The 20,992-nt window shown below is 46.0% G+C and overlaps 1 protein-coding gene across 1 annotated transcript in view; it reads right to left on the bottom strand.

Annotated features, from left to right (window-relative positions):
- Positions 1-5,943: 5,943 nt before the first annotated feature.
- The window catches only part of amot (angiomotin), a 122,385-nt gene continuing 107,336 nt past the window's right edge, over positions 5,944-20,992 (bottom strand). Inside the window, exons 15-19 of the mRNA XM_083639863.1 lie at positions 20,546-20,739; positions 19,165-19,299; positions 16,946-17,187; positions 14,364-14,624; positions 5,944-10,321 (exon numbers count right to left, since the gene is read on the bottom strand). Of these exons, the coding sequence (XP_083495989.1) occupies positions 10,182-10,321; positions 14,364-14,624; positions 16,946-17,187; positions 19,165-19,299; positions 20,546-20,739 (972 nt within the window). The 3' untranslated portion in view covers positions 5,944-10,181. The remainder of the gene's footprint in view (positions 10,322-14,363; positions 14,625-16,945; positions 17,188-19,164; positions 19,300-20,545; positions 20,740-20,992) is intronic.

Here is a 20,992-nt window from a genome sequence, read left to right as displayed (position 1 = left end):
AGAGAGGACAAGGCAGGAGAGAGAAGAGAGAGGACAAGGCAAGAGAGAGAAGAGAGGACAAGGCAGGAGAGAGAAGAGAGAGGACAAGGCAGGAGAGAGGACAAGGCAGGAGAGAGAAGAAAGAGGACAAGGCAAGAGAGAGAAGAGAGAGGACAAGGCAGGAGAGAGAAGAGAGAGGACAAGGCAAGAGAGAGGACAAGGCAGGAGAGAGGACAAGGCAGGAGAGAGAAGAGAGAGGACAAGGCAGGAGAGAGAAGAGAGGACAAGGCAGGAGAGAAGAGAGAGGACAAGGCAAGAGAGAGAAGAGAGAGGACAAGGCAGGAGAGAGAAGAGAGAGGACAAGGCAGGAGAGAGAAGAGAGAGGACAAGGCAGGAGAGAGGACAAGGCAAGAGAGAGAAGAGAGAGGACAAGGCAGGAGAGAGGACAAGGCAGGAGAGAGAAGAGGGAGGACAAGGCAAGAGAGAGAAGAGAGAGGACAAGGCAGGAGAGAGAAGAGAGAGGACAGGCAAGAGAGAGGACAAGGCAGGAGAGAGAAGAGAGAGGACAAGGCAGGAGAGAGAAGAGAGAGGACAAGCCAGGAGAGAGAAGAGAGAGGACAAGGCAGGAGAGAGAAGAGAGAGGACAAGGCAGGAGAGAGGACAACGCAGGAGAGAGAAGAGAGAGGACAAGGCAGGAGAGAGGACAAGGCAGGAGAGAGAAGAGAGAGGACAAGGCAAGAGAGAGGACAAGGCAGGAGAGAGAAGAGGACAAGGCAGGAGAGAGAAGAGAGAGGACAAGGCAAGAGAGAGGACAAGGCAGGAGAGAGAAGAGAGAGGACAAGGCAGGAGAGAGAAGAGAGAGGACAAGCAGTCCCACACCATCCCCCGCCCGCCTCCCCACTGTCTAACGTCCCCTCCAACCTGTCCACCCCCACTGCCTGACCTCTCCTCCTGTCACCTCTCCTCTCTCTAGCCCCCTGTCCTTCCTTCTAACGCCCTCCTGTCTCCCTTCCCGTCCTCCAACAAAATTCCCTCCTCTGCCATCTATCTATGTATCTCCCAGCCTCCTTCCTCTCACCCTGTTCTCACTCAACCACTCTACTACCATCTCTGCAGGGACTGACCCACAGAGGAGAGAGGAGAGCAGGCACAGTCCCTGCAGAGATGGTGAGAGTGGTTGTGTGAGAACACAGTGAAGGAGGGAGGCCGGGAGATGGCAGGGAGGGAGGGGTGGGGGGATGGGATGAGGGCCAGGAGATGGCAGAGGAAGAGCAGGGTGAAGGAAGGAGGCCAGGAGATGGCAGAGGAGGGAGGGGATGAGGGGGGGGAGGGAGGGGTGGGGAGACAACTTCAAATCCCCTGCAGAATCGAACCTGCACTTCTCCGCATACAATGCAGTTGTTAAGATGACCGACTTAACCCCTAGACCATCAGCCTAGGTAACTTACAATGGATCTCTACGCAGTTTTGTTATGGAAATGAAAGACTTGAAAAAGAAAAATTTATAATATAAAATATATATATATATTTTTTTAATATTTTGTTTTCAATTATTATTATTATTTTCACATTTACTAATCATTAACCACTCTATTCAGGAATTGACCGACTAATCAGCAACTATCTAATGATTAACTAATATATTCACGAACTGACATGTATTAATCATTAAAGAAACAGTTAACTACTCTGAGTCTGCACTGAGTGCTCATAAGTGTCAAAATAGAAAACCAGATTCAAACATAGGCAGAATGGTTCCAGGTCCATGTTTATCATACCAGAATGTTAGCACAACAATACAAAACTCACAGCAACAAGTAGACCAGTGGTTTATTGATAGTATTCTGTGACATCACCACACAGACATCTTGGTCTGATTGTAATCAATTAACAGGTGATTACAATCTAATTACACACACAGCCAATGAGCTGTGTGTAATGTAAAGTGCCATATTGGTCGGAAATGCATGTGACATCAAGGGAATACTATGAATAGACAAGTCCAAGTGAATCAGTTGTTATTAAGCTTTATACGAGGCGGACGAGTCTGTTGTGGCTTTCACCTTGTCAGTCTCACGTGAGCATGGGCGCCTGGCCAATCCCGGCGCTTGACTGCTGCGTAGGCGGGCACAGGGCGTGGTTGTTGCGTAACCTATGTGCGAATATAAATCACGCTACAGCGACACACATGGGAGCGGAAGCCGCTCTGATTGACATGGTCGGAGCCAATGACAGAGCGTGACAGAGCTTGCAAGCGGGGGAGCGGATATCCTGCTGCCACCGAAACAGCCGCTCAAATGGGAGAGCAGCTTTAGAGCAGGGGCGGGCTGATCCCTGTTGCCTGTTTCCACGGCGCCAGACTCTCTGACTGAAGGGAAGAGAGGCTGGCTCGCGAGACTAGTTTACTAGTAACTACTATATTATGTGTGTACCTTATTGTGTTACGCAGGCTTGTTTTTATCATCCTGAAAACAATGAGTCTGCCTCAACAAAAGCCTCTCACAATTTTCCTTCTTGTGTTTAATGATGCTATGGCTCAGCCTTCAGTGGCTGCTCTCGCTTTTGGGAGGGAAGTTGCTGTAGTACTTTTTCTCTACCGCCGAGTGGCGCTAAGCTAGCAAACGTATTATATGGTTGTATTGGATGGTCGGACAAAAACGACAATTTGTCGTACGGATTGGAGGACATGTAGCAAAATCTATATACAAAAAACATCACAAAAATGACAAATAAACAGATTTTGTTTATTTCTGAAAAGATTACTTTTTGAAAGTTGTAGGCAGAAAATGCGATGATCCCACCGGACGCCTGACCCTTCCCCACAGGTCCCTTGTCTTAATTTACAGCTGAGCCCTCCGGACAGATGACAACTTCTTGTTAGAAATCTTACAGTACCAAGGTGAAGGACACTTCTCAATGTGCTGGTGAATACAAAAATGTGTTGACATATTGCATACTTAACACTGGCATTGTGCTTTCATTATTCAGTTACAAAATCACTTTAACTCCCCAATGAAAATACATCTCACTAGTTAACAGCCTGGCCAGGGGAAGGGTTAGGGTAACTAGTAACAGCCTGACCAGGAGAAGGGTTAGGGTAACTAGTAACAGCCTGACCAGGAGAAGGGTTAGGGCAACCAGTAACAGCCTGACCAGGAGAAGGGTTAGGGTAACTAGTAACAGCCTGACCAGCAGAAGGGTTAGGGTAACTAGTAACAGCCTGTCCAGGAGAAGGGTTAGGGCAACCAGTAACAGCCTGACCAGGAGAAGGGTTAGGGCAACCAGTAACTTCCTGACCAGGAGAAGGGTTAGGGCAACCAGTAACAGCCTGACCAGGAGAAGGGTTAGGGCAAATACTAACAGCCTGACCAGGAGAGAAGGGTTAGGGCAACTAGTAACAGCCTGAGCAGGGGAAAGGTTAGGGCAACTAGTAACAGCCTGAGCAGGGGAATGGTTTGGGTAAATACTAACAGCCTGGTCAGGGGAAGGGCTAGGGCAACTAGTAACAGCCTGACCAGGGGAAAGGTTAGGGTAACTAGTAACAGCATGATCAGGAGGATTAGGGTAACTAGTAACAGCCTGACCAGGCCTTAGGGTAACTAGTAACAGCCTGATCAGGGTTAGGGTAATTAGTAGCAGCCTGACCTAGGGTTAGGGTAACTAGTGACAGCCTGATCAGGGTTAGGGTAACTAGTAACAGCCTGATCAGGGTTAGGGTAACTAGTAACAGCCTGATCAGGGTTAGGGTAACTAGTAACAGCCTGACCTAGGGTTAGGGTAACTAGTAACAGCCTGATCAGGGTTAGGGTAACTAGTAACAGCCTGACCTAGGGTTAGGGTAACTAGTAACAGCCTGATCAGGGTTAGGGTAACTGGTAACAGCCTGACCTAGGGTCAGGGTAACTAGTAACAGCCTGATCAGGGTTAGGGTAAGTGGTAACAGCCTGCCTTAGGGTAACTGGTAACAGCCTGATGAGGGTTAGGGTAACTAGTAACAGCCTGACCTAGGGTTAGGGTAACTAGTAACAGCCTGATCAGGGTTAGGGTAACTGGTAACAGCCTGACCTAGGGTCAGGGTAACTAGTAACAGCCTGATCAGGGTTAGGGTAAGTGGTAACAGCCTGCCTTAGGGTAACTGGTAACAGCCTGATGAGGGTTAGGGTAACTAGTAACAGCCTGATCAGGGTTAGGGTAACTAGTAACAGCCTGACCAGGGGTTAGGGTAACTAGCAACAGCCTGACCAGGGGGGGTTCTGTTTAGGGATCCTCCGACGCTGGCATCAGATACCAGGTTCACGTGTTACTATGTGCCGGGAATCAAAGAAAGTGACAGGATTTGACATCTCTGCAATTGAAAAACATTGATTATATTGCAATAATTGTTGTCCATTGACCCCCATGTTGTAGTCTACATCTTGTTAACACTAGAACGGCCACGGCAGTCATTTTGACCTTTGTGTGCAATAACTTTCTCAAATAAAAAAATACAATACTGCTGGTACCTGACTTTTCCTAAAAGTGTCTGTATTTTCATTTATAATTGTTTTTATATGAATTACACAAAAGGCAGAGAAAATATCATTTTTGGCCTATTTTGGCCATAGGCGGTTATTTTTACTTCACTGAATTTCCCGGTGTTCTATGCCTAATTTTTAGCCCATCTTTTCACATTTTGGTGTGGTTTTGTCTTTTTAAAAGATATCTTAACACAATAAATGCATTAATCTCTCAATTGGGTATTTATCATGAGAAATTATAGTTTGGAATCTACAGGTAAAAATGGCTGCTTATGGCCGTTCTAGTAGTTATGGAATTCTGACCCTTCTAGTGTTAGAGTAATGAACCCTGATGGGAGAAGTATCTGCAGTTATAAAGCATATCAGTGCGTTCCTTCCTAACCCTGTTGTCTTGATTAAACAGTCCTGTAGTGAAACACTTGGTGACTCTGAATCTGCATCAGCTTGTCCCACCAGCCTCAGCTTCTTTGGTCCCACGTTTTTTGGCTTTCACTGGACATCTTCCAAACTACAAAGATGGACGACGATGTGGATGTGCTCAAGCAGGAGCACCGCAAGGAATGGTGGGAACCAAACATTAGGAAGTGACAAAAGCACAAAAGACCAGAAGGGTCCAGAACAAATTGAATGCTAATCTGGACATGTTGTAGTTGTCCCATTCTCGCTGAGCTGCAGAAACATTTTTACAGAATAACCTAAACTAAATTGTAATATTGATCTAAACGCGTAACTGAAACCTTAAATCCATGATTTTTTATATATATTTTTTGATTGAGACTTGACTTTCTGGCTTTTGCTTTGGCCATAAAGTGGAAACACTTTACCCACTCCTGCTTACAACTGCTTGAGCCATCCTCACCTGTCACCCCCATACAACCACTGATGGGGAGAATACATAATAGGTTACCCTAAAAATGCCCATCTTAACATATTTCAACCACAACACATGTTCTTGAATGACATAATCAACAAACTTCTTGATTTGTCACTCCACTCGGAGATTATTTCACCTGTTTTAAGATTTTAAGATTGAATATGAGATGAGATGGCTTGTTAAGATGGAGATTTCTTAGTGTACACAAGGATTTTGTACCCAAAACAAATGCTAAGCCTTTGGTCAGAAGCAAGAGATGCAACTGGCTAGGAGGCTAACTGCCTAACTCAAGGAAGACATTCACAGTCAATCCGTAACTCTCCTCTGTGCATAGTGTAATGTAATGCAGCATTACTTCGCCCTAACCTGATGATTATATATATATATATATATATATATATATATATATATATATATATATATATATATATATATATATATATACATACATATATATATAAGTTCCACTTGATAAGGCATTCAAGTTCAAACCCAAACTGATGATGCCCTTTGAGGCAGGGTGTCGATTCAAATCAGACCTCAAATCAGTCAAATTTGCAAATACTAGTTACAGTTTGTTCTCATCCACAGTAACAGATGGATGGGAGGAATGATATACATGAGTGCCACAACATCTAGACATTCACAACAAAGTCCTGGAATGTCACCTTGGTAGTCTTCCCTCTGATTGTCGAACCTTATTGGACCTTATTCGTTCTGTCCTCAGTTAATCCCACCCATCTGGTACTTCAAGCATGTTTGGAAGAAATGCTGAGAATGATTTGGAAATACTGGACAAAGTTGACCTGACCTGCTGCTGCATGTCTGCTAATGTGCTGATCCTGCAGATCTTGGACCGCGGGTTATTCTACACGCTCATGTTGAGGACCCCCACATGACCCTGACTTTTGGCCCACTGACCCATCTACGGTATATACATGGACTGCAATGATCCTACTATGACCTTATTCTAAATAAGACAATATTTTTATGATGTTTACATGAGGTGCTTATAGAATATCCCATTCATATTCCTGTTTACATGTTACACAGCAGTCTGATTAATGACTCAAGACACGCCCACATGACGTCCAAGTTTCCCTCTTCTGTAAACAAGTTGCGCAACACTTGCTGGAAGCTAGAGCATGCGTCGTCAAGCAGTTGGACTGCCGTACGTGTTGCAAAATGCTGCAAAATCTTCGATAGGACGTCATAGTGCGATTAAGGTACATGTCTACAACGCACTTCAATAACGGGACTAAGATCAGAATACTCCACGTCTTCATTTGACTATTGCTTTTGCTATGACCTTATTCAGGTTAAGGTATCTAGAAAATGCTGTTGCGTCTTATTCAGAGTATTGTCTTAATCGGATTGATAACAGAATATTGCAATCAATGTGAACATGCCCACTGACATTTTGCCAAGGGCCTGAAAGCAACTAAAACATTTGGCCCCAGACCCTCAGGCAGACACGGGAAGCCTCTGGCTCCTGTGCCGAGCGAGTGGTGACAGGAAGTACGTCCTGTGCCGAGCGAGTGGTGACAGGAAGTACAGTTAAATTAAACTATTCTTCATTTCTTTGTTAGTGACCCCATCCAGTGGGGACACAGGCAGCTAACTGGACCACAGTGGAAATGTCTGATGGTCCGTGCATGGCAGTGCCTGAGACAGAGATAGAATTTGGTTACGCTGCTGCTGCCAGAACATCTAAATTAGTTGATCTAAAAAACATGGACATAATGTTCACAATGTGCTTTCTTCAGGAATACTTTCGGTAACACTTATTAGTTGACATTCTACAATTCAACTGTTTAACAGATGTTCAACAGATTATCTATAGAGTCTATGTGACAATTCATGAACATACCTACATTAAATTATGTGCAGGTGTGTGGAATGGGAAGCAAACATAATCCGTTTGTTGAATCTCAACTAATAAGCTGTTAAAACATCTACAGACAAAGCCAAACAGTTCAATTAAATGGTTAAATGGCAACTAATGTCAATTTATAAGCTTTTGAAATGCTACAAATAATCTTTACTCTCTGGAGGTGGACTATCCAAATAAAGTGTTAACATACTTTGATATTTTTCTCTTTTTTCACCTGCACAGTTTTTTAACTCATCAATTCATCGTGTCATAAATTAAAACCACTGAGTCCAAATGAAGAGAAGTCTTGCTAGTTGGATTCCTGGACTGATGATGCGTTTGGTTATGTGATGTGATGATCCTCTGTGGTAAATCATGCCTATTCCTGGACTGATGCGTTTTGTTATGTGATGTGATGATCGTCTGTGGTAATTGATTGGTAAATCATGCCTATTCCTGGACTGATTATGCGTTTTCTTATGTGATGATTGTCAGTGGTAAATCATGCCTATTCCTTGATGAGTGACTTCAGATTAGTCCTGGGCGATATGGACAAAAATTTAAATTAAAAATTAAAGAAAAATGGCGATTAACGAAATATATCTCAGTATTTTCTACGAAGTGGGCTACATTTTCAAAGTAAGTCAAAGCCACATGTAGGCTGGGCAATATGGACCAAATCAAATATGATATTTTTGACCAAATAATAATAATAATAATTTGTGACTATATTGGTGCTTTCACAAAATATTTACACAATGATATTTTTGATAAATAATCACCAGTAATGTGGATAAAATGACTAAGTGGGGTAAAGGCAAATAATAGAACACGTAGAACAGTCTGGTAAGTTCACAAAATCACATCACTTTACTGTAATGCAGCCTTTAAAACCAGGAAGAGACAACACTAATGTCATATCACGATATGCAAATCTAAGACGAGATCTAGTCTCATAGCACAATATCGATGCCCAGCCCTAGTTGAGATGATGTAAGAAGACACTGTTGGTTAATGCTATGACCTACTATGATTAATTATAGTCTGCAGGTAGGAGCAACTAGGCTGATATACTATATATTGATCTGCTGAAGAAGGCAGAACGTATGGCTGTGTGATCGTCTTGTCGCTACATGAAGAATTGATTGATAAAAAAGAGATTGTGTTTCAGAGTGCCGTGTGTTCATGTTAATGGCATTTAAGTTCTAACAGTCACTCAGCAGCAGCGGCCAAGGCAACGTCCCATCCAACATCCCAAATCAGTGGCTCTGGCACTGCAACACCCCCCAGCCCTCCACTACATGTACTTATACATACAGTGTATGTCATACACTATGTAAATACAGTATTTACAAGGTTAAGAATGTTTTGTAGTTTACAATATCACTTCTGATTACCCAAGTGCCGTGTCTAACTATGGTAAAAAAAAACTAGAACGTCCGCACCGCGGATATATGCCTCCGCCAACTCAAACTTTGACCGCCAGCTCAAACTTTGACGTTTGAGCCAAATGTAAAGAAATTCCGTCAAGGCGTTACTGAGATATTGCATTAACGAGCTTGAAAATGGCGTTTGTGAAGTCACAGTGACCTTGACCTTTGACCACCAAACTGTAATCAGTTCATCCTTGAGTCCAAGTGGACGTTTGAACCAAATTCGAAGAAATTCCGTAAAGGCGTTCCTGAGATATCGCATTAACGAGCATGGAACGTGCGATCGTGAGGTCAGTGACCTTGAACTTTGACCTTTGAACACCAAAATCGAATCAGTTCATCATTGAGTCCAAGTGGACGTTTGAGGCAAATTCGAAGAAATTCCATCAAGGCGTTACGGAGATATCGTGTTAACGAGCTTGAAAATGGCATTCGTGAGGTCACAGTGACCTTGACCTTTGACCACCAAAATCTAATCAGTTCATCCTTGAGTCCAAGTGGACGTTTGAGGCAAATTTGATGAAATTCCGTCAAGGCGTTCCTCAGATATCGCGTTAACGAACATCGGACGAACATACGTACAGTACGGACGGACGTATGTACGGACGGACGGACAACCCGAAACCATAATGCCTCCGGCCTGGCTATCGCCAGTGGAGGCATTAAAAAAAAACAATAACCTACTTATTACACATAAATACAATACCTACGTCAGATGTCTAAAGCAAGGGAAAAAAACTCTTCAAAAAAATAAGTAGTGCAATAAATGCAACAAAAAGGCAGACAATACATTTGGTCCGAGGGGGGCTGGTGACCTGAACCGCCTCCAGCAACACTGTACAAGAGGATCATGATCCTAATCGCGTCCACGCCACAAGCAACTCTACAAACTAGTTGCCAAAAGTCCATTCGGTTGCTGAGAGCTGCACTCTATGAGAGCTGCACTCTCCAGGCAAGTCTGCAGATTCTTTACAACACTCGCCGCCGGTTGGCTGCTCGCTGGTGAGTAGTTAGGCAGCAGCATAACATTCGCGTAAAATTGGCTGTTAGCAGCCAATCACGCTCCAAGGTTCCCAAATGTCCCGCCTACTGCTGAAATGCCATCGGTGCTATCAGCTGGCAATCGGTTGCTCAATCTTGGTTGACAGCAATGTGGTTGCCATTAGTCTGTAGCCTAAACATTGCAACAATTACACTACACCTCCCCGGTCACACAGTCACGCTGTTTCTTATGAAAATACAGCTCAGAAAAAGTAGTGCATTTGAACAAAGCCAATGTCAAACACCAAGAGTTCATTCAAAAAGAGAGAAATACTTCACCTAGATTGAAAGTATGTGTTTAAGGATGTGAATCTACTGTTCTTCTCACTCAGTTGAGATGTGTTTGGATGTGTGCGCATGTAGAAATATGACTATGTCTCTATATTCAGCATCTATTTTTGTGTGGTGCGTTTGGGACGATGATTTCCAGAAGGCAGAGTTGGGTGCCAAAGGTCACGGCAATGTCAGATGAGGATCTCTACCATGTCGTTGTCTACTTCCTGCTGGGTGAGCGTGGCCGGGGGAGGGGGCGGGGCCTGCTGCTGCGGGTGGGCCTGGACGGGTGCCCGCCTCTCCAGCGTGCTGCTGTGAAACACTGGCACATCTGCACACACAAAACACAATCATCACATGCTGTTTTACATATTTTTAAGTTCTCCTCCAAAATAGAAACTAGAAATCCACTTAAAATATACATGGTCCATATTCTACTCTGTAGAACTGTCCTTTTGGAAACCGTTGGATGGTCTTGGAAGTAAGAGAAGTTGGAAGTTCACACCAATATGGCGGCTAGCGTTGCCTGTGTTTCCAGTTGATTTTACACAACAGCAACAAGATTGCGTTAACTTATCCACACACACACACACACACACACACACACACACACACACACACACACACACACACACACACACAAAACGTTATCCATAATATCTTAATAAACCATCACCGACAGTGGGATTGTATTATTTCCCCCCACTGCATGGATTTGATACTTTTAACCAACGCAACATCTATGTTGCCTTATGACCACAGAACAGGTAGGGGCAACCGCAATGTTGAGGAAACAAAATAGAAAAATAGAAAATGTCTAACAACACAACGACCCGTACCTGCTAGCTGCTGTGTTTGGTCGAAAGAAAATTTCTTACATGAAACTGCTGACAACAAGGCCTGTGGATTATCTTGAGGTTATGGTGGTTGCTGGTTATGATTTCTGGAAAGAGACATTGCTGTTGAGTTTTTAGTGGCCGGGCCAGCGAAGCGGCAGGGCCACTTATTGTATTTGCCTGTATTATTATTATTTTTCTTCTCCCGGGAAGTTCGACTTCCCATGGATGAAAACTAACCAAACTTTGCACAAAGGTCCAGTCCCATGCCAAACGTATTTGACGCAAATTTGGGGCCAATAGTCCTAACGGTGGCACTACAGCGACCGTCTAAAGTTTAAAACTTAAAAAATTCATAAAAAATCAGGCATACGTGCTACGGCTTTGCAACTTTCACCGAAATGTGCGACTAGATGAGGGGAAGCTTTTGTACAATGCAACCTATGGCCAATTATGAAGTCTAAAGACCGCAAAACTGCAAAAACTGCAAAAATGAATTAAACCCTACTCCTCCCACATTTTTTCTTCAAACGACACCAAACTTCAGTATCTGCATCGTTAGACTGTTCTACACAAAAGTATCAAACCAGATTTTCGATCGGTCAAAAATTGAGCCCACAGTGCATCAAAACGTTGAATTCTGGCCCCGTGTATAGCCTAATTACCTTAATTACCTTTGGCAATTAGGTTGTATTTGTGATGTCATCAGTCAGTCAAGCAATTGTGATGCCATCACTGATGTCACTTGAGCAATTGTGATGTCATAATAGCTCAAAGCCTTGAGACTTGCCCAGCAGCAGCCACTTTTTTGGCGCGTAATAACCCCCACAATTTCTGCGCCACATAGACATGTCCGAACTCAAAACATGCGGCTTATTGAGGACAGGTGTGCTATGACTTTTCTAAGGGTTTGGTCAAGCAGTTTGGCACTTCTTTTGAATGGACCCAGACCCGGCCGGGTCCGGGTCGGAACCTCGGGTATTCGGGGGGTCGGGCATACCCGAAGACCTCTAGCTCAAAGCCTTGAGACTTGCCCGGCCACGACCCATTGCTGCGCAGCAGCTATAATTGCCTTAATTACCTATGGCAATTAGGTTGTATTTGTGATGTCATCAGTCAGTCAAGCAATTGTGATGCCATCACTGATGTCACTCGAGCAATTGTGATGTCATAATAGCTCAAAGTAGAGGTCTTCACGGGTCCAAAATCACGGACCCGGACCCTAATGGACCCGGGGAATTTGTGCCCGAACCCGTAATGGACCCGTCTATTATTAGACATCTGAGACCCGGCCCCGTTCAGAACCGATAAATGTCGGACCCGGACCTGGAGTGGACCCGTCTATTATTACAAATCTGAGACCCGGCCCCGTACAGATCCGAGAAATACCGAGGCAGAGACTAGTGGTGTCGACGTCAAAGTTGCTTGTTAACTGCTACAAGTTGTATATCAAATGAAACTTTGTGCATCTTAACATTATAGCATTCTCACCTGGTTGATGCTGCCTAACCCTAGTTAGATAGTACAGTGGCAGTCTCTCTATGCTACCGCCGTTCCTTCGCCCAAAAACACACACAACAGCGCTAGAAACAATCACATACATGTTGTGACTTGTGTACTCACCATGCGAAAATCGAATAATAATCCAAAAGTACGGGAAACAGTCATCTTCAATTAAATCCATAGCGAGAGGAGCCAGCAAGAGGGTTACCTCTCTGCAACGAAAATCACTTCCTCGTTTGCCTGAGGCGCATGTGTGCGCATGTGGTGGTCACATGCGCCTCATGTAAACGAGGAAGTAATTTTCATTGCAGATGGGAACGCTCTTTGCTAGTTATTTTCTTTATGGATTTACTTGCAGTTTGTGACAACAAGCCTCACGTGTGCTGTTTTGATGCGTTTCTCTCGTGATCAGCGCTGATCGCCGGGTCCACTCGGGTCTTATTGGACCCGGCATTTCACTGTCAGAGCCCCGAGACCCGTGACAATCGCTACCGGAACCGACCCAGACTCGGAGGCCCTTCTTTTGAATGGACCCAGACCCGGCCGGGTCCGAGTCGGAACCTCGGGTATTCGGGGGGTCGGGCATACCCGAAGACCTCTAGCTCAAAGCCTTGAGACTTGCCCGGCCACGACCCATTGCTGCGCAGCAGCTATAAATTATTTTTTTTTTCTGCCGCTTTGAACACCACAAGCTGAGTGCCATCCAGTTCCATTGTATTGGAGAGAAGGCAGACATATCTACACCCGATATCTCCAAAACTCTGAAACTCACACCAAAACCATCTAGATGGATGAATAGCACTACAGGTAAGAGGAAAAATACGTATTTTTGATTCAGGGGTGAACTGTCCCTTTAACCTCCATCTTTTTAAAATGAACAATGATAATGTTACCTAACGTAACGAGTGTTGCGCTTAACGTCACCTAGATGTCCTGTCCTGTGTACAGTACACAGTAGAGGCTGACATTATTTCGGGATTCCTGTGGGATTCCCACGGAATTGGGAGTTATTTCACTTTTTGTTTTCTGACCCCCCCCCTCCCATTTTCTCCCCAATTGTACTTCGCCAATTCCCCCGCTCCTGCTGCCCCGATCTGGGGAGAGCCGTAGACTGGCACAATGCTTCCGACACATGCGCAGGTGCCAGCTGCTTCTTTTCACCTGACAGCAGGGCAGGCCGTAGCACATGGCACAATCACGCTATTCCCACCAGTTCCTTTCCGCCCCGAACAGGAGCTCCAATCGACCAGAAACCGGATTAATGGTATGTGTCCTGGACATACCCTTCATCCGGCTTCCCACCCGCAGACACAGCCAATCGTGCCTGTATGGATGCCGGGAATCATGACAACAATAGATGAGTTTTTATACGTAGGCCTACTGGTCAAATGGTGTGAATTAAAACTGCAGTAATGTAAAAAGGATGGGGAGAACATCAAATCCAAATAATTTAAAAAAAGGGAGCGGGACGGGAGGGGATGGGAGTCATTCTACCGGGATTGGAACAGGACAGGATTTTTTTTTTACTCTGGCCTGAGTATTTTTTTTTCAGATGAAAAGTCATGGATAGTGAAAAAGTTGACAGACACCAGGGCACACACAAAATCATTCACTTCAGTGCCCTATTTTGGGATGAAAAAGTGACTAGTTTGCATCCCTGATTTTTGAGGGAGTGGGATGGGACAGGAGTGAAATACCACTCCCATGTCACCCTCTAGTACAGTGGTTCTCAATTTTTTTCACATGAGGGACTAAACTGACAAAAATTAGACCAGGGACCCCCATTTGATAGGATTTTGTCCCACGGTCCCCCTGATAATAAGAGTGATGCTTTTAGATGTTTTATTACAGAAAGTGTATAAAACCCATGACCAGAATAGTCATTGTGTTACTTATGAATGGAATTATAGCAAAAATAAATTACCCCCCTTTTGGCTGGGGACCCCCTGGAACCTCCTCAAGGACCCCTGGGGGTCCCCGGATCCCCATTTGAGAACCACTGCTCTAGTACACAGCCACCAAGCCATTCCTCACCTGCTAGGCGGTCTGGTATGTAGATGGGGCTGGGGCTGGAGAGGCGTGCAGGCAGCGTCATGCTCTGCAGGGCGGGGGTGCTGGGCTTGCTGTCCGGGCCCCCCTGGCTCTGGCCCTTGTCCGTCTGAGTGCAGCTGTCGCGGCTGCCCGTCTTGGAGTGTCCAGCTGTCATGGGGGTGGAGGGAAGGACTGGAGAGGGGGACGAGGAGATGGACTCCGTCCTGAGAGAGTCTGCCCGAAACTCCGGACCCAGCAGAACACCTGGAGGAATATGAGAGAAATTCTCTTAAAATTACCGTATTCTTAGAATCCGGTAATTTTAGATCCTTCTAGCGTCTGCTTTTATTTATTGTTTTTTAGTTTGCTTTTTGGGTTTGGAGTGTGTTCTGGCCCAGTGAGCAGCGAACTGGGAACAGGGAAGTGACAAAGTTTTCAAACAGTCAATCGTCATGGTGGCAAAAAAAAGAAGAGGAAAATAACACAGATTGAAATTAACCAATAACCATCAAGTACACAGTATGTGAATGACTTAAAAAAGCAAATAAAATAAATAATAATAATTAGATACTGGCTGTAGTCAGTTACTTTCACCCCTCAGCCCTCCAGGTCGTGTGATTAAATGTACGAGATATGGTAAAAAAACAAATGCGTATTTTGAAGAAGTGACTTTTTAAAACTACCTTCCTCTTAATGATTCAATTACACTAACTTGAGGAATTGTACATAGTTATGAAGAGAAGAGTAGAAGTAGAATTCTGGACATTCTCAAACTACTCAGCCAAAAACACAATCTAACTAGCAGTGATTCTCAACCTTTTTCATATCAAGGAGCCCTACAGCGACATTTAATGAGATTTTGTCTCTTGGACTCTTGGATAATGTCATGTCATGTCATGTCATGTCATGTCATGTCATGTCCCAGACTGCCCTTCCAGCTGGTGTCCCTCCTCTCCTTGTTCTTTCCCAGACTGCCCTTCTAGCTGGTGTCCCTCCTCTCCTGGTTATTATCCAGACTGCCCTTCCAGCTGGTGTCCCTCCTCTCCTTGTTCTTACCCAGACTGCCCTTCCAGCTGGTGTCCCTCCTCTCCTGGTTATTATCCAGACTGCCCTTCCAGCTGGTGTCCCTCCTCTCCTGGTTATTATCCAGACTGCCCTTCCAGCTGGTGTCCCTCCTCTCCTTGTTCTTACCCAGACTGCCCTTCCAGCTGGTGTCCCTCCTCTCCTGGTTCTTACCCAGACTGCCCTTCCAGCTGGTGTCCCTCTCTCCTGGTTATTATCCAGACTGCCCTTCCAGCTGGTGTCCCTCCTCTCCTGGTTATTATCCAGACTGCCCTTCCAGCTGGTGTCCCTCCTCTCCTTGTTCTTACCCAGACTGCCCTTCCAGCTGGTGTCCCTGCTCTCCTTGTTCTTACCCACACTGCCCTTCCAGTTGGTGTCCCTCCTCTCCTTGTTCTTACCCAGGCTGCCCTTCCAGCTGGTGTCCCTCCTCTCCTTGTTCTTACCCAGACTGCCCTTCCAGCTGGTGTCCCTCCTCTCCTGGTTCTTACCCAGACTGCCCTTCCAGCTGGTGTCCCTCCTCTCCTGGTTATTATCCAGACTGCCCTTCCAGTTGGTGTCCCTCCTCTCCTGGTTATTACCCAGACTGCCCTTCCAGCTGGTGTCCCTGCTCTCCTTGTTCTTACCCAGACTGCCCTTCCAGCTGGTGTCCCTCCTCTCCTGGTTATTATCCAGACTGCCCTTCCAGCTGGTGTCCCTCCTCTCCTGGTTATTATCCAGACTGTCCTTCCAGCTGGTGTCCCTGCTCTCCTTGTTCTTACCCAGACTGCCCTTCCAGCTGGTGTCCCTCCTCTCCTGGTTATTATCCAGACTGCCCTTCCAGCTGGTGTCCCTGCTCTCCTTGTTCTTACCCAGACTGCCCTTCCAGCTGGTGTCCCTCCTCTCCTGGTTATTATCCAGACTGCCCTTCCAGCTGGTGTCCCTCCTCTCCTGGTTATTATCCAGACTGCCCTTCCAGCTGGTGTCCCTGCTCTCCTTGTTCTTACCCAGACTGCCCTTCCAGCTGGTGTCCCTCCTCTCCTGGTTATTATCCAGACTGCCCTTCCAGCTGGTGTCCCTGCTCTCCTTGTTCTTACCCAGACTGCCCTTCCAGCTGGTGTCCCTCCTCTCCTGGTTATTATCCAGACTGCCCTTCCAGCTGGTGTCCCTGCTCTCCTTGTTCTTACCCAGACTGCCCTTCCAGCTGGTGTCCCTCCTCTCCTGGTTATTATCCAGACTGCCCTTCCAGCTGGTGTCCCTCCTCTCCTGGTTATTATCCAGACTGCCCTTCCAGCTGGTGTCCCTCCTCTCCTGGTTATTATCCAGACTGCCCTTCCAGCTGGTGTCCCTCCTCTCCTGGTTATTATCCAGACTGCCCTTCCAGCTGGTGTCCCTGCTCTCCTTGTTCTTACCCAGACTGCCCTTCCAGCTGGTGTCCCTCCTCTCCTGGTTATTATCCAGACTGCCCTTCCAGCTGGTGTCCCTTCTCTCCTGGTTATTATCCAGACTGCCCTTCCAGCTGGTGTCCCTCCTCTCCTGGTTATTATCCAGACTGCCCTTCCAGCTGGTGTCCTTGCGCTCCTCTGTGATGGGGGAGCTGCTGAGGCCCAGGCTGTGTGACAGCAGGCCGGAGCCACCCGAGCCCGTGTTGGCGATGGACATCAGGGACTTGGAGGGCCGCATGGCAGATGGGCCGTCTGACTTGTTGGACTCAGACTTCCTGGAGCGCTGGTGCAGCACCTTGATCATGGCATCCTTCTCTATGATCTGAGCATGCAGGTTCTTTATCCTGGATCAGGGAGAAGAGGAGAATGAATAGATGTGGTCAGTCATGGACAGATAGAATGGATAGAGTGCATCAAGGATAGAGATGTTCCGATACCCAAACTAGCGTATTGGTTGATATATTTATTATACATGTAATTATACTTGGCCAATTATGGATGTGGTATAATTGCTTGCTATCATTGTTGTATGGCCTGGCTCAGGGTAAACCCTATGATCTCCAGGAAAACAACCGTTTTATCTGGGTGAAAGTACTTTTTGGGGGGCTAATAAATGAGGCAGTATCAGAGGCATTTCCGATACTGGTTTTATTATTGGAACAACTCTAGTCATGGATAGAGCTAAACAACTAAACAAGATCCAGGTATAAGAACATCCAAAGACACAGTGAAGATTAAATCGCCAAAAACTATTAAAAAAAAAATGAATACAGATGATTAAAAAAATTACTTGCCCAGGAAATTTCATGAGATGACTTTTCCAAGTAAAACAAAAGGAGGAGCAGCATTATTATTATTGACCAATGAAAGGCTGGCATTCAGCTATACAGTTTTATGATATACCTTCATAGTTATAGATTGTGGATTTGTTTAATGTAACCTGGCTTCCCAGTTGGGTTGGGTGGAGTTATCTGTTTTTAAGCACTGTGATCAGCCCAGATTGGTGTCCAAACACCACCCAGCCAGCAAACTTTGGTGTGTAAAATGTTTTGAATCAGTAACAGAAAAGTACTAGTGAGGGCCTACAGACAGACAGACAGACAGAGATAGATAGATAGAAAGATAGATAGAGAGAGAGAGATAACCTCCATGTGGTCTGGTCTGTGGGACCTCTAATACCCAACAAATGTGGGAATATGAAAATGTGAAATGATCACATCCATAAAGCTTGTGCAGAAGATGGCTGGTGTTTGCATGGTCAGAGGCTGTGCATGATCTCCATGTCCAGACAGCTTGTGCAGAAGATGCCTGGTGTTTGCATGATCAGAGGCTGTTACCTGCTCTCCATGTCCATACAGCTTGAGCAGAAGATGCCTGATGTTTGCATGGTCAGAGGCTGTTACCTGCTCTCCATGTCCATACAGCTTGAGCAGAAGATGCCTGATGTTTGCATGGTCAGAGGCTGTTACCTGCTCTCCATGTCCATACAGCTTGAGCAGAAGATGCCTGGTGTTTGCATGGTCAGAGGCTGTTACCTGCTCTCCATGTCCATACAGCTTGAGCAGAAGATGCCTGATGTTTGCATGGTCAGAGGCTGTTACCTGCTCTCCATGTCCATACAGCTTGAGCAGAAGATGCCTGGTGTTTGCATGGTCAGAGGCTGTTACCTGCTCTCCATGTCCATACAGCTTGAGCAGAAGATGCCTGGTGTTTGCATGGTCAGAGGCTGTTACCTGCTCTCCATGTCCATACAGCTTGAGCAGAAGATGCCTGGTGTTTGCATGGTCAGAGGCTGTTCTGCTCTCCATGTCCAGACAGCTTGTGCAGAAGATGCCTGGTGTTTGCATGGTCAGAGGCTGTTACCTGCTCTCCATGTCCAGACAGCTTGTGCAGAAGATGCCTGGTGTTTGCATGGTCAGAGGCTGTTACCTGCTCTCCATGTCCAGACAGCTTGTGCAGAAGATGCCTGGTGTTTGCATGGTCAGAGGCTGTTACCTCCTCTCCATGTCCAGACAGCTTGAGCAGAAGATGGCTGGTGTTTGCATGGTCAGAGGCTGTTACCTGCTCTCCATGTCCAGACAGCTTGTGCAGAATATGCCTGGTGTTTGCATGGTCAGAGGCTGTTACCTGCTCTCCATGTCCAGACAGCTTGTGCAGAAGATGCCTGGTGTTTGCATGGTCAGAGGCTGTTACCTCCTCTCCATGTCCAGACAGCTTGAGCAGAAGATGCCTGATGTTTGCATGGTCAGAGGCTGTGCATGCTCTCCATTTCCATACAGCTTGTGCAGAAGATGCTTGGTGTTTGCATATTCAGTTGGTACCTGCTCTCCATGTCCAGACAGCGCCGGTTAGCCATGAGAATCTCCTCTTCCTCCTTCTGGATGCGAGCCTCCACCGACGTTTCGTAGCTGCTGCTGGCGGAGTGACTTATCATCGTCGCCGCCACCGATGTGTCCCTGCACCACCACAAGGAGGAGGGGTTAGAGACGGAACTCGGCTTAAGATGTTCACATTCGGCAACTTAGCACGCGTTCAGTTTAGGGCTGGGCAATATACCGATATGATAGGAGGCTAGATATCGTCTTAGATTTTGATATCGTAATGATATGGCATAAGTGTTGTCTTTTCCTGGTTTAAACGCTGCATTACAGTAAAGTGATGTAATTTTCAGAACTTACCAGAATGTTCTAGGTGTTCTATTCTTTTCTTTAGCCACTTTGTCTTTATATCCACATTACTGATAGTTATTTATCACAAATATTGTTGTGTAAATATTTTCTGAAAGCACCAATAGTCAGGGAAGGAAACAACCACCTGACAGTCATGTGGTCAGGCAGCCTGCTGTGGTACACTGTCTGATCACAGTCAGGTGGTCAGGCAGCCTGCTGTTGTACACTGTCTGATCACAGTCAGGTGGTCAGGAAGCCTGCTGTCATACAGTCTGATCACAGTCAGGTGGTCAGGCAGCCTGCTGTGGTACACTGTCTGATCAGTTAGGTGGTCAGGCAGCCTGCTGTGGTACACTGTCTGATCACAGTTAGTTGGTCAGGCAGCCTGCTGTGGTACACTGATCACAGTCAGGACAACAAAGCGTTCGCTGTTATGTTCTGTGCCTGAGATTAATGTGCCGGAGTCAAGTTCTGCTCTATATAAACTTCAAGGATTACTATACCCAATTTATTACAAGGCTTTACTGAAAGCTCCAGTCTGATTGGCCAATGAACGCACTCACAGGGTATTTGCATGTTTCAACAAGTTAAATTTAAGACTTTTTTAACACCACTTTGAATGCAAGATTTTAATACCAATTTCACTATGCGCTAAATATCTGCGCAGGTAGTCAACTAAAGTAAAGCTGAGTAAAGCTAGTAAAGCTGAAGTCCTAACTCGCATGAACTTGTGCACACTCATTATTTACATCCGCCTTGGGCGATCCGATCTCAAGTAAGTGCAGGTCTGAATGCACCCAATGCACTTCAATCAATATTTTAGGTGAAAGGGGTAACATCTTCACTAGGTAACTGTGTTATAATAAGGGATTATGTACACCGAGTCCGTCATTATTTCAAAATAAGCCTCTTTCGGCCGATGTCTTGAATCTTCTGGTTCACGCCCGGCTTCTCTCTCACACACACACACACCGTGCGCACGCACGCACGCACACACACACACACACAAACACACAAACACAAAAACACAGACCTCTGCGTGGCGACGGAGGCGGCAGCATCCAGGGCAAACTGCCTCATGACGCTCTCCTCCAGGTACTTCTGCTCCCACTTGGTCATGTCGGCCTCCAGGGCCAGGATCCTCTCCTCCTTCTCCCTCAGGTGCTCCATCAGAGCTGCCGCGTTGTACTCAGAGGGCGACGCCCCGGCTGCAGAGCCCCCCTGACGCTGGGGGAGGAGAGGAGACACGAGAGGAGAGTTTTGAGACTTTGAGGGTTAGAGTCTGACGCTGGGGGAGGACAAGAGAGGAGAGTTTTGAGACTTTGCTCACAGACAGTCAATGGAATATACAGATGTACAGATGTGTAGCGTGTGTTCTTCTCTCTTTTTGTCGGACTGCCTCCTTTGCTTTCCTGCTCTCTCAATTGCTCTCGCTCAGTCGTCATTCTCTATGAAGTACCGCAGGGATGACCCATTGTTG

The sequence above is a fragment of the Poromitra crassiceps genome (genome assembly GCF_964638095.1).
Source record: "Poromitra crassiceps genome assembly, chromosome: 1".
In the NCBI taxonomy this organism is placed as follows: Eukaryota; Metazoa; Chordata; class Actinopteri; order Beryciformes; family Melamphaidae; genus Poromitra; species Poromitra crassiceps.
Note: the sequence above shows the minus strand (reverse complement) of the source record. Positions and strands in the feature narration are given on the sequence as shown.